We start from the raw sequence: 13,836 nt of genomic DNA on the forward strand, positions 1-13,836 counted from the left end.
CCTCTGGGTGACCTGCAGGCGACACCCCTTCCGCGCTGGACCGCAGCACTGCTCGGGCACGGTGCTCCCGTGCACCCTTCCCAGGCCGGCCGCTGAGCCGCGACGAGGGCTCCCGCCACGGCCACGGTCACTCCGCGTCTCGCCCCGAGGGCAGAGGCGGGAACGCGGGGACTGGAAAGGACCGCTCGGCGCGAGGGCCCGAGGCTCTGACTGGCTCCCGCCTGGTACCCGAGCCCGGAGCCCGGAACCGCAGGAGCGCCGCGCAGGGCGGGGCCGGAGGACCCCGACTGTGGGCTCCGCAGGGGTGCCGAGGCGCTCTGGCTAGGCCGGCTCTCTCCCGGACGACGGGGGCTGGGACACGAGTGGGTGTGCGGGTCCTCGGTTCCTCCACGGCCAATTGGGGGCGCCAGAGAGCAGCGGCCGCCCCTCCGCAGACATTGCGTGGGAGGGCCTGGAATCCCAGGCGGGCGTCTGGCTGGTTGGAGTCTCTCGGCCAAGAGACTGACCTCTCAGAGCCTCTCTGCTTGGGTGAAACAGGGCCTGCCCCTCGGTGATGCGCGAGAGTTTAATGAACTGAAATGAGCCTACTAGGCTTCTAAGTAATGAAGGCCTCAAACCCCATCACCAGCCGAGTTCCCCAAAGAAGGGGTGGGTTGGGGAGGGAGAGGAGTTTCTGAGCCTTTCCGGCAGAGCTCCCTCTGCTGTTCACGGCCAGGCCGGTCCTTGTTTATCCCAGTGTTACTTTCTCCAGAGTGCCTGCCATGCTTGGGTCATTTTCTACCTTCTCTGCACATGTTATCCTGAGCTCTGGGAAGGCAGCCTCTGTCTCTGCCCCTCCTGAAATCAGAGTCAAGCCCAGAGACTGACCCAAAGAAGGTGCTGGATAAGATCTTATCAGTTAGGATGTAATATTTTAAAGCTAGGAGATGATATTTAAAGCTGGGTTTTGAAGGATGAATAGGAGTTTGACAATGGGAGAAAGGAAGAGAATTCTAGGTATAAACTACCTGTTCTTTCTCTCTCTCTCTCTCTCTTTTAAGTTATTTATCTGTTTATTTATTTAGAGACAGAGAGAGCTCAAGCAGGAGATGGGCAGAGAGAGAAAGGGAGAATTCCAAGCAGGCTCTGGGCACAGTCATCCAAGAAACCAAGAGATCATGACCAAAATCAAGAGTCGGACACTCAGCTGACTGAGTCACACAGGTGCCCCTAAACGACCTGTTCTACCCCTCTCTACCCCTGGTTCTATTTGTGCTCTAAGCCACAAGAACTGTAATAACAATAGCTAATGTTGTGGACAAGGTACTATTCAAAGTTCTTTTACTTGTATGAACTCATCCAGACAACAGCCTTAGAAGGTGGAAAATGTTACCCTAGTAAGTGATAGAACTGATACACAAAACTACAGGATACTTCATAGGCGAATTATGCAGGAGTTTCCTTCTGGAGGGGCTGTAGGAAATGGATGTCCCTTCCTGATACTTGGGCTTGTTTAATCCATTGAGTCATGTCTTCATCTGTTAGTAAGCAGCTGCCATAGGTCATACACATGGGAGGGACCACAGTAGCCACGGTTAGCCAAGCGTAAACATGGACAAGTACAATAATGACAGATAATAATGACAGTGCTAAGTGCTCCAAAGAAAATTATCAGGATGATGTGAAGGAGGGCAGCTGGGAGGGGTGGAGCTGAGGGTACACTAGGTAATCCTGGGCAGAGACAGGCACTGAGCCCGAGACCTTGCAGGATGAGAAGCGATCAGACACAAGAAAAGCCAGAAAGAGTTCAAAGTGGAGGGAGCAGCAAGTATAAGGTCTCAGAAGTTGGAATAAATGTCAAGCAAAGAAAAGTAGACCAATGTGTGTGGAGACTCAGGAACTCAGGGGTGAGGTGGGGCTGAGGACGGAGGTGGGTGTAAGGGTTACGGGTTTGGGGGGGGAGGGGGAGGGGGAGGGGGAGTGGGGTCATGGGGGTGAGGGTGGTCCACTCCACACTCTAGACTAGAGATATCAAGGAGGTCACTGGTTGTGAGTCAGGAGTCCAGGGAGGGGTGGAAGCTGCACACAGAGACTTGGGGAGTTGTATTCAAAGGCATGATCTTGGGTCACACCAAAGGTCAAGTGCAGATAAAGATGAAGGGAGCTCTGTGTCCTGCAGCCCTTCAATCCAGGGAAGAGGAGGGAGCAGTAAGGAGATGGAGAAGGAGTGGCCAGTGAAGTGGGAGGAGAACCAGGAGACCCTAAGTCCTGCCCACCCCCCAAGAAACGTCAGCAAGGAGGAGGGAGTGACCCACAGTGTCAGATGCTGCTAAGGAAGCAAGAAGAGGAGGACAGAAACCTGACCCCAGTCCCTAGCAGGGGGACATCACCAGTGACCTTGATGAGAGCTGTCCTGATAGCTGGGGGCCAAAAGCCTGACCAGAGTGGGTTTAACGGACAATGGAAGGACAGTCCACGGAGAGGCAACTCTTCCAAGAAAATTGGTGTGAAGAGATTGTCTTTCTCTGTCTCCCTCTCTCTCTCTGCCCTTCCCCCACTTGCACATTCTCTCTCAAAAGGAAATGAACATTAAAAAAAAAAAAAAAAAAAAAAAGAATAAAAGGGTGGGTTTGGTACGTGGTTAACTGGCACAACAGGCCTGAGTTTAAACCTAGACCAGTCACCAGTCAGTGCACTGGGTTTCCTCCAGCCCTTGTAAGCCAGGATGGGATTTCTGCCAGGGGAGGCCACTGCAGCCAGGTGGAAGGGAGAGGAGGGTGTATGCAGCTGGGTGATTACAACGAAGGACCCTAGGATGTAACTGGTGAGGACAAGAGTGGGGTGAGGGTGGGTGGAAAGCAGTCCTGTCAAGGGATCTTAGTTCGGGGGTTGCAGATCCCTGCTACTCAGCTTGGGGTGCATAGACCACCACCGGCAGCAGCATCTTCTGGGAGTTTGTGGGAAATGCACAATCTCAAACCAGTGAGACCCACTGAATTGGAATCTGCATTTTGAGGAGATCCCCAGGTGATTCCTGTCTACGTGCCAGTTTGAGAAGTGTTGGCACAAGAATTTTTGGAACTGGGAATCTAGAAGGCACGCGCTGGAAAGCTAGGTGGTGATGATCGGAGGGTGGGCGGCTTGTATTTGAGATGGCGAAGGGGTCAAACTGGAGAGTGTACCTGACTGCAGCATGGAGGGCTAGCCCTGGGAGACACAGCCCCTGGGCACCAGCTTCAAGGCTGGGCACTTCAAGTAGGAAGAAGCCAAAGTGCTCTTGGGCATTAGGACCCCAGGACCAGAAAGGCCTCAACTCCCCAAGTTGGTGGGTTCTACTCCCATACCACTAGCTGGTGATTTACGGGTTAGTGAATTTCCTGATTTCTTTTCTCTTTCCAAAACTTTCAAAAGTAGAGCGAACCCTCTATTTCTCTTTGGGCTCATCCAGTCTAGCTCCCCCCTCCGATCATTTGCAGTGGGACAGGCCACAGGGCCTCCTTCCTCAGCACGCCCCGCCCAAGGCCTGCGATAGGACGGGCTTTGCATTCAGGGAAAAGCAATCGCTCCCCGATCGTACAAAACAGGGCGAAATCGTACAAAACAGTGGCGGCCGAGGGGCGTGGCCGAGCGATTGGTACGGCCTGAGTCCTGCGTGCTCTGCGCGCTGCGAGCTCTTTGCGTCTGCGTAGAGCGCCCACCTCCCTTTCTGCCTCCGCTGCCGCCATGGCGCCCGTGGTTAGTATGGCTCCGCGCGAGGCCTCGGCTCTGGGGCAAGCACGTGGGCTTCGCTGGCCCGGCTCTTGCCCGGCTCGCGCGGGACGGAGCTCTGCAGAGCCCGGCCGAGGCTGGGCTGGCAGGCCGGCGGGAGCGGGCCAGGGCCGCCCCGGGCCCAGCACGTTGTGGGCGGAGGAGGCCGCGGCCTGGGGCGCGAGAGGAGCCCCGGAGTTTGCGGAGCCCGCGGCTCGGGCTCGGGCCCCTGTCTGCGGCCAGCCGGGAGCTGGGGCGCCCAGGCTACAGCCTGGGCCGGCCAGGGCCCTGGGGAGCCCGGCTGGCGTGAGGCAGCCAGGGTCTGGGCCTGGTTACCTGGGCGGAGGGCGGGGAAGAGGAAGGGGACCTGCCACTCTCGGGAGTCGCATATCCGGGTAACCTACACCCGGGACTTGGAGACGAGTGGGAATGTCCACGGAAGGTGTCTGGCGGGCTTGCTTTCAGAGAGGGGCCTGGGTTTGAGGACCCTCGTAGTGTTCGTGGAGGAAGCAGTTCCTCAGGGCGCACCTGTAGAGACTTTTTTTTGGTCGAGGGCAGGGCCCACCTCCATTCAGCCCCGGCCGGGCTGGGACCGGCCGTGTGGCGCCCTCGTGTCACTCGGCCTGCAGCTCGCCCTCCTCACATGTTGCCTCGAGCAAGTCGTTTTCCTGCCTCTCTTTTGTTGGGACACCGTTAACATTTTCGGCTTACCTACTCTTTTCTGCCGGGGCAGGCTTTTAATACCTCTCTGCATTTGTATGCCTTTGATTTAAAACCTTGATGGGAGGTGTGGATCCCATTGTGGGCAGGTCTTTTACTTGCTGATTGTGTAAGTCCGGGACTAGATCTTAAAGCATCCCTTTAGGTTACCAGGAAGAGATGTCTTAAAGAGAAATCCGTGATTTTTGGAGTAGCTAAAATGTCGGACAAGTTGAGCCAATCAAATGGTAGATGAAATTTTTTTCAACGTGAAGGGGGACCAGGTGTGTTCTTGGAAAAGTCTTTTTAGAGTCTGTAAAACTTTTAGAGTGGAACTGCAGGTAGTTAGGTAAGGTCGTACAGGTGCTTTTCTTAGTGATGTTGGAGTTTGCAGAGGGAGAAGACTGAGCTTTGTGAGAGTAAAGGGACTGGATCCTTGCAGGATGTGCTCAGACTGATGATTTAAATCAAAACCTAGAAATCGACAGTAGTGTTGTAATTAGAACGAAAGTTTGAGTCTTTTTCTTGTCCCTGCTGGGGTGGATGCGCTGCTGGGGTGGATGCGCTGCTGGGACGTGCAGTTCCCACTGTGGTTTTCAAGAAGGTAGGTGAGCAGTTAAACGGATCAGGACCCTAATCTGGAGAGTTAGGACAAGCACTCATTTCAGATTCAATTTGTCTTAGACATGCAAGGCATACTTTGTATGCTTGCCCTAGTCCTGGAATAAAGTATGCACTGTTTCTTGAAACTGTATTTCTAAAGTTTTATGGTAAATAAAAGAAAATGTTCCTTTTATTGTGGTTCATAAGGTAACAGACTTTTCATGCCCAGAGAGACGGGGGAGGCTGGAAAGGGCAAGTAAGAGTGCTAGAATTTCCCCCTCAAAAGGGCATGACTCCCGGCCCCTAAGCTTACAGAGCAGCCTTCTGGGTATCACCCCTCAGGGCAGGTCTCTTGCGACCCCGCAAGCAAGCGAGCACAGCTTCGCGGATTTTGGATTTGTGTGGGCTTTTCCATCTCAGGCATTTTCGGTTCGGTTATGTTTTTGGTGGTTGGGGGGAGGGGCATACCGGTTGTGCCTTCATCTGTGTGTCGTTTGCGCACCTTAGAAAAAGCTTGTGGCGAAGGGGGGCAAAAAAAAGAAGCAAGTTCTGAAGTTTACTCTGGACTGCACCCACCCTGTAGAAGACGGAATCATGGATGCTGCCAATTTCGTAAGTGACACCCTTGCTGCCACTCAGGACGGGGAGGGACCTTCTGAGATGTTGCCGAGAAAACCTGCTGGAGCACGTTTCTGTTCTCCTGCTCGTGGGCATCTCTGGTTCTGGCTCCACACAGCCCGGAAGTTGGTCTAGTTACTTGTTTTTAAGTCTCGCTTTCTTTCGTGTGTATCGGTGGTGAGGAGTAAACATCAATGCTAGGGAACTGCCTCAGTTTCTTTTGCCTCTTTCCTTTTGTTTCCAAAAGTGGTTTTATTTACTCCCGAGTGCCCAGGAAACGGCCAGCTCCACTGGATCCGGTACCCGCTTGGCACCTTGGTGTGTTGACGCATAAGCACTGGGCCCTGATCCGCACAGAGTTAAGGGGCTGTCTCCACCCGGCCTGACTGCTGGGCTATGGGTATTGGACAGATGGCAGTGTTTCTTTGGGCTTTCCTTTTTGTCAGATATCAGGGCTTCAGTATTTACGTTAAAATATCCTGTTTGCTGATTTGTAATTGGAGCTTGTTTTTTTTCCATAGCCCGCTTTGTATTGATATTTTACCCCACATATTTGGCCCTAGAAAAATTAACCTCATTGCCATATTTTGACTGTGCAACTTGGCAGTTTACTCTCTACCTGTTCGGTAGCCGTGTCTGGGGAATTCAGACTTATTTTATTTATTTAGAATGTTTACTTATTTTTGAGAGAGAGAGAAAACGTATCTGCGAGCAGGGGAGGGGCAGAGAGGGTGTGTGTGTGGGGGGTGGGGGGAGACAGGATCCAAAGCAGGTTCTATGCTGTCAGCACACAGCCCGACGCACGCGGGGCTCGAACTCACGACCCGAGAGATCATGACCTGAGCCGAAGTCGGACGCTTAAGCCACTGAGCCACCCGGGCGTCCCAGAATTCAGACTTCTTGTGCAGAGGCTCTTAAATTCCCATTTACTCTTCTCTTTGCCAAAAGATAATGTTACAACAAGAATAATTTTCAGGTGAAAAAATCTAGAGGTTCAGCCTGTGGCCACTAACAACAGTGAATGCCTGTAACTTCTTGCGTGTCCCTGCCTTGTGTGATGTGATGCCTTTTGTGTCTCTGTTACTGTGGTAAGTCCCTTAATTGGCTCCTCAGTCTCTGTGTAACAACGTTACTTTTCTCTTCTCTGTGGCCACCTTTCCCTCCTAACCTTTGTGGCCTCTTCAGCTTGTGTCTGTGTTGGCCCTTCCCTGGCATCGCTTCCCTCTCCCTGCCTTTACACTCACTTGTGTGTAATTGTTTTTCCTTCTAGAACCTTCTTAGGATAAAAAAAAACAAACTTGAGTCTAAGATGCAGAAATCAAGATTTCTGACTTAGTCACTCTATTCTGTCCTCAGTTAATGTACAGTGTATTGGAGTATATATGTATGTATGTATTTTAAAACTTATTTTTGAGAGAGTGTGTGTGTGCATGCTGGGCAGAGACAGGAGGAGACAATCCCAAGCAGGCTCCACGCCATCAGAGCAGAGCCCGATGTGGGTCTCTAACCCATGAAACATGAGATCATGACCCAAACTGACATCAAGGGTCAGACACTCAACGGACTGAGCTGTCCAGGCACCCCCCCACCTTGGTGTTTTTAAATAGAGGATTGTAGGGATTTGGGGCTGGAGGGATTTCATATCATTTGTAACAGCAAGAGAACCAGAGTTGTCCCTTTTTTTTTTTTTTTTTTTTTTTTGAAGAGGTAGGCTCTAAGCCCAATGTGGGTCTTGACCCCACAACCAAGAGTTGCACACTCCACTGACTGAGCCAGCCAGGCACCCCCGGAGTCCTCCTTTTTGACCAAGACCCCTGAATTCACCCCATGGAGGTGGGTCCCAGGCTTCCAAGGGGTTTTGCCAAGAGTGCCATTTCTGGGCTCCTGGGCTGTTGCCCTTCTGCTGTGCCATGCAAACGGCCCCTGATCTGATGTAGAGTTGTGTTGGTCTGTGTTACGTTTTGCTCCTACTACTAGGTTGAAGACTGACTTATTTCCTCTCATGGTACTGAGAGCGGTGTTTTATACTCCTTAGATTCAGAATTGTCTGTACTTTGTAACAATTTGGCCCTAGGTTTCCTGTCTATTCTTTACTTTTGACTCATCAGCCAAGCCTTTTGTGTAGAGGCACATTTGTTTGACCTTGTGTGGAAGCAGTCACGTGTGTTCATGCGGGGATGTTTTCATGTTCCACGTGTAAATAAAGTTGAGTAGTGCTGTCTTCTAATTTCCATTCTTAGATTTCAGACCTCATATTAATAGCTAAATATGTGCCGTAATTTTTTTTTTTTTTGAAGACTGAACATAGGAGAAACAAGTCTTCATTCAGTATTAAGAGCATAAAACAAGTGGGCAAAGCTGTCGCTTCACTTATTGATCGATCTGACGATTTTCACAGGAGCAGTTTCTTCAAGAGAGGATTAAAGTGAATGGAAAAGCCGGGAATCTCGGTGGAGGGGTTGTAACCATCGAACGGAGCAAGAGCAAGATTACGGTCACTTCTGAGGTGCCTTTTTCCAAAAGGTATGGGACAGAAAAGTGCTACCTGCCAGCCTCCCATCTCTGAGTCCCGCCCCCACACACCCCCCCCCCCCCCCGTTTGTTTTTCGCTTGCATCCCTTAATTCCTGGAACAGGGTCCAGTGCAAGGAGGCACTGAATGAATGTTCCTGTGGGGGTTGAAAGCATTCAATTTTTGGTAGTTTTAAAAATTTTGTTTTTCACGGGCTCACGTATTTCAAGCAATAAAGATGCTCAGACTTGCTTAGACAGTACTGAGAATGAGAATATTGCCTCCTTTCCCTGTAGATCAGTGGAGAGCTTTCGTTTTTATTTTATTGAGGTATAGATGACACGCAGTGTTGTACTGGGCTCAGGTGCACAGCACAGCGATAGGACAGTTCTCTACCTTGTTCGGTGTTCACGATCAGTGTGCTTCCATTTTTAATTCTACTTTTAGTTCCCTGTAAGTGCCAGTATCGTTGGCTGAGGACTCCGAGATCTCAGTTTAGACTGAAGCCATTGTGGGCCCATTTTTCTAAGTCGGAGACCCCAGTTCGCTTGTCCTGCAGTATTGTATGGTGGTTGTAAGGAATTGAACCGGTTTATACCTAGCTCCTAGCCCAGAGCCTGGCATGTTCTTAGGAGCTTTCAGTCAGACTGAATCAAGTAATGGGAAATTTGAAGGTGTGTTAGGACAAATTTGGTATAATTCAGCTTTTGCTTTTAGCTTTAATTATTATCTGTCAAGAGGTGACTTCCTACTCTGCCTGGTTCAGTTATTTGTGCAGAAGGAGATTTTTTTTTTTTTTAATGTTTGTTTATTTATTTTTGAGAAAGAGCACAAACAGGGGAAGAGCAGAGAGACAGGGAGACACAGAATCGGAAGCAGGCTCCAGGCTCGGAGCTGTCAGCACAGAGCCTGATGTGGGGCTCGAACTCACAAACTGTGAGACTAGGACCCGAGCCAAAGTTGGACGCTTAACCGACCGAACCACCCGGGCACCCCCAGAAGGAGATTTGATAACACGAGAGATGGGTGCAACCATAGGGCCTCCAGGCCGTACAAAGCCTGCAACACACTGGGCTTTTGCAGAGCTCCTGGGGGTGATGCTATGATCTGTGACCTGTCCCCAACGTTTACCAGGCTGGCTGTGAGAATGGCTCCTGACACCTTTTCCATTTGCACAGATTGTTCATCCCCAGCGCAGGAGGACAGGGGCCCTGTCTTCATCGCTTTCCTTTCTGGATGGTAATAGTTTTCTTGAAGTGTTCTTGGTATTCCTAATCTAGGACTTTTTCTTGTTTCTGCACTTCTGTAGCTTTTTACCTAGTTTTCCAACATCCTGTTATAAGAAAAGGAAAAAGAAAAAATTTTTTAAAATTTTTATTTATATTGAGAGAGAGAGAGAGCGCGTGTGCGCACGAGTGGGGGAGGGGCAGAAAGAGGAGAGTCCCAAGCGGGCTCTGCCTTCACAGTGGAGGTCATCACCTGAGCCGAAATCAAGAGTCGGACACTTACTAACTCAGCCACCCAGGCGGTTTAATTTAAAAATCATGAAAAATTTTAAGCCACCTGGACTTTCAAATTAAGCACCTCACCTGAATACAATATGGTAGAAACAGTAAATGGCAGAAAAGAATACTTTTTAGATGGAACGACCAAATTGATTTATTTTTATGTAGGGGAAAGTGGATAGGATTGAACTGAGATCTTCACATCTTTGTGAAGATTGCTTTGTTGGCGTAAGTAACGCTGTTGAGCGGTACTCATTTCCTGGAGGTGGTGAGTTTGTTGATTCGTTCCTATCTGGGTCCTTGCCGGTCTGCCTGTGTGTCTCACGTAGTCCTTGTGACAGCCTGAAGAGATGGTAAGTATTAGGAGTCTCATTTCATGGAGGGGGAGAGTGGGGCTTGGAAAGGTTAATTTGCCCAGCCGGGACTTAGTTTGGTGTTCTGTTCCCTCTTCTCCTTTTGGGTTTGGGAAGATGCCCGAGGGTCTCCTAAGTAAACAAGTGAGAGGAGAAACACGATTGCAGGCTTTGGGCATTTGGGATGTTGAGCACAGAAGCCAGTTGCTGCCTTTATAAAAATAGCCAGTTTTTTAAGCAGTTTGCTGTGGTGACTGCTTAGCTGTCCCCCAGGCCGCGCCAGCAGTCAGGCTGACAGGTTGAAAGGACTGAGTGCCGTCACTTGCAGAGGCAGAGCAAGGGCAGTGGCAGGGTGGCATCCTGTTTCCCAGGAGTTGGGTGGTGAGCATCTCCTGGCGGGAGTGAGTGTGTGTGACAAACAATCCCCGTCATCCGAACAACCTCAGAAGGAGGTTAGAATCCGTGAGGTGAGATGCGGGAAGTACTTGGAGCTCATTAGAAACCCAGTGATTTCTCCGTAAAAGGTACTAAGATCGGGTACTTAACTGTGTCATTACTACCATGGTATCTTTCTCCAGTGGTCACTAAGAACCACTTCATAGGCGTTTTGCTGTGTTTAACCGACAACTGTGACCTCTCCTTGTCTGTCCTCATTTTTATTGCCAGTGTAGATGAAATGTGGCTGATGCTTGTTTTAGAACCTTGGCTGGGTATATCGGCCTTACCTTTGCCCTTTTTGGATGCTGGGAGAACACCCTGAATGGTGATGGTTTGAATGCACAGGTTTTATACAAGTGACTGTTGGAGATGCCGGAGCCCTGTGGTGAGTTCTCAAGTGTTCTCTCTCTGCAGGTATTTGAAATATCTCACCAAAAAATATTTGAAGAAGAATAATCTACGTGATTGGTTGCGCGTAGTTGCTAACAGCAAAGAGAGTTACGAATTGCGTTACTTCCAGATAAACCAAGATGAGGAAGAGGAGGAAGATGAGGATTAAAACTCCTTTATCTGAAATATTTTGTATGAGTTCTGCAATAAAACTTGGGAACCAAAATGGTGGTTTTCCTTGTATCACTGCAGTGTGGATTGACCAGAAAATTGGAAATCATAGTAAAAGGGCTTCATTTGGGCTGCCATTCACTTATTTGTAATTAGACTTTTTTTTTCCTGCTTAAAAACTTTAGTTATTGTGGTAATAATACCAAAATAGAAATAACGTCCTTTAAGGGAACTGCCCATGAATTGACCTTGAGCAGGTGGTTAAAGGGTGTGGAGGTGTGTGCACTTCAGTTAGTCACTATTTTACTTCAAAAGGTGTGACCGTTTTACCTGGTGCTTTTCTTAAAAGATTCAGGTATACAAACATTGGGACGTCTAATCCACAGAGAGCAAAACCAGTGATTCTCTGAGGTTTGCTTCCTGCAGGAACAGGGCAACGTCGATAAAAATGCAAGGTTCTGGGGCATTTACTTCACCTTTTGATTACAAATTACTCGATGCACACAATTATATGTACATCCTTTTTCTTCCTGTAGAAATAGGATGTCCTTTTCCACCGCTGCGTATTCTCCTCTTCAGGAAAGAATTTGGAGAGTGCTTGTAAAAGTCCCAGGTTTTAAAAGTAAAAGTGCACAAAAACGAATTTGTAAATAAAAACTGTTCCCGCAACTCTTTGCAACAAACTGTCCCTTTGGCCCCCAGCAGGGGGAGCTGGAGCTGAGCGGTGGTAGAGCTTCCAGAGATGGACCTGTGCATCTGGCCGGGATTGGAGCCTTGTCACGGGGGTGGGGCGCGAAGGAGAAGCGATTGAGAGACAGTTCATGCCGAGGAGACGGGGAAACACGTGTGGACGTGCCAAGGGAATGGTCACTTCTGAGCCACCTAGGCCATGCCTGGATTTAATGTCCAGTCCTACAAACTTGCATTAAGCAGGACCAGACTGAAAGTGGGATTTCGTTGCCTTGTGTGCAGAGGCTGGAGATCTGAGCAAGGTTATTAAGTTGTAAAGATGTGTCGTTGCCAACTGAGAATCCAGAGTATTTGGGAGTGACTTTGAAAAGAGACCCTGATGCCTTATGGTGCCCTTCTAAAATCTAAACAATTCTGCAGAAATGTCTGCATTGTCTTAAAACTACAGTGTAAAATGTTCTTAAAGAGTTTCCCTCAGCTAATTTCTACACCTGACATTCTTGGGCTCTGCTGGTTGGGGAGCTGGAAATGAGAATCCTACCTTTGCTCCAATTTAACATTTGGTGCTCCTTGGATTGAATTTAACATGTTGCATCTTTGCAATTTCATTTGTGGTAAAGGCTCTAGCATTTTCTATTTCTATGCAAATTTCGTGAAGCAGAATTGTTTGCATGTGTGAAGGCGAGGTTTCTTTCTGATGTAACTGAGGCGTCAGCTGGGTTTTGGCCACAGTCCCTACCATGATCTGTCCCTACCGTGATCGTGATCGTTAACTGTTAGTAAGTTTATGACCTGGGTTTGCAAATTGTCCTTGTTTGTTGCATTGATGTTCGCCTGTAGTGATTCTTAGTTTGGTTGTAAAAAATTAACCCTGGGCTAAAATTAGCATATATAGTTTTTTTTTTCCCCAAACTGCTCCCAAATTTTAAAACTTGTAATAAAATTGAAACTCATTGGTTTTTCTATGCCTTTTTGAACTCTTGTAATTGAGTTTTGATCACATTTTATATTAAAGTGGCTAACACATGGCTACTATTACTGTGCAAGCCTTTTTTTCTTTTTTTTTTTTTTAAGGATTGGCATGTTAATCTATTTAGCAACAGATTGTTTTTCCTGCTAATTGCTGTACCAACGATGACCTTGGTCTTCATTAAGCTTGAGAAGAAAATGTGTCCTTTATTTCCATTTTCTTTACCTCAGCTGTGCCTCGGTGAGAGTCTGGAGTTGGTCGTGACCCAACTCTCCGGGTCAGATCCAGAGCCGAGAGAATAAATTTGCAAACGACTTTTTCTGATGGAGGATATGTCATGGGAACCTGAATCACTACGCCTGTTACGCCAGCTGTGTCCAGACCACCTTTAGACAACTTTCCTTTTCATCTCTTGACTGATGACCTACCTGCTCCATGGGAAATACAGCCCAGGAATGGGGGGGAGGGGGGTCATGGAGAGTTTCAGGCCAAGATTTTCGTTCATAAAAGCAACGGAATAGGAAGCTGGCACAATCCTGTTCTTAGCTGATTCTGGTCACCAGTACCATTTCTGGGCTAAAGGTTGAGTATTTGGTTTTCTTTCAAAAGCGTCAGTGACACCCACCTTTTCCTGTGAGTTTCAGTGGTTAAAGGAGATTTTTTTCTGAGTAGTGTTCTCTTCCTATCTTTTTGGGAAGAACCAAGTGTTGAGAGACATGGACCCTAACTTCACCAGTGGCTCCTGCCAGGCGGAAACAACTTGTGCGTAAGACATGGAACAAAGTGGGGGAGTTTGATCACACCAAATACTTTTAAAGACAAACTGATCAAAATTATGGAATGTTCTGGGGGCATTTAGACCACAGCCTTTTCAGAGGATACTTGATGACCTGGGAGGTGAGCAGGATTCCAGTGAGGTGATAGACTGGCCTGTCCCCTGGTTGTCACCTTAACCTCAGGAGAGCCTAGAAATTGGCTTTGGCAACCTGGCTTTCACTTCCTTCCTCCTGCTGCCACAGTCCTTCCCGTGGCTTTGCTCCAAGCTTATCCAGCGTTGGAAGCAGAGTGTGGTGCTGGCCGCTCCCTTTGAGGGGGGGCATACGCCTAGGATGTGTGGGTCATTGGCCAGATGACAGATTCTGCAGTACCATGGGGACATGGC

General features: G+C 48.9%; 1 protein-coding gene across 1 annotated transcript; it reads left to right on the forward strand.

Annotated features, from left to right (window-relative positions):
• Positions 1 to 3,662: 3,662 nt before the first annotated feature.
• Positions 3,663 to 11,069, forward strand: RPL22 (ribosomal protein L22). Its single transcript, XM_047084313.1, has 4 exons — positions 3,663 to 3,714; positions 5,536 to 5,640; positions 8,045 to 8,169; positions 10,868 to 11,069. Exons 1-4 carry the CDS (start codon positions 3,703 to 3,705, stop codon positions 11,010 to 11,012), a joined length of 387 nt encoding a protein of 128 aa, XP_046940269.1. The 5' UTR covers positions 3,663 to 3,702; the 3' UTR covers positions 11,013 to 11,069.
• The last annotated feature ends 2,767 nt before the right edge of the window (positions 11,070 to 13,836 follow it).

Source organism: Lynx rufus, unplaced genomic scaffold, assembly GCF_022079265.1.
Source record: "Lynx rufus isolate CCGP_SWC_20201006 ecotype Redwood Valley unplaced genomic scaffold, mLynRuf1.p SCAF_2, whole genome shotgun sequence".
Taxonomy (NCBI): domain Eukaryota; kingdom Metazoa; phylum Chordata; class Mammalia; order Carnivora; family Felidae; genus Lynx; species Lynx rufus.

What these genes read in the sequence shown, in the direction of transcription:
- RPL22 (XM_047084313.1), top strand. An exon ending in TCATGGATGCTGCCAATTTC is followed by an intron (nt 5,641 to 8,044) that starts GTAAGTGACACC and finishes CGATTTTCACAG; the next exon opens with GAGCAGTTTCTTCAAGAGAG. An exon ending in GAGGTGCCTTTTTCCAAAAG is followed by an intron (nt 8,170 to 10,867) that starts GTATGGGACAGA and finishes CTCTCTCTGCAG; the next exon opens with GTATTTGAAATATCTCACCA.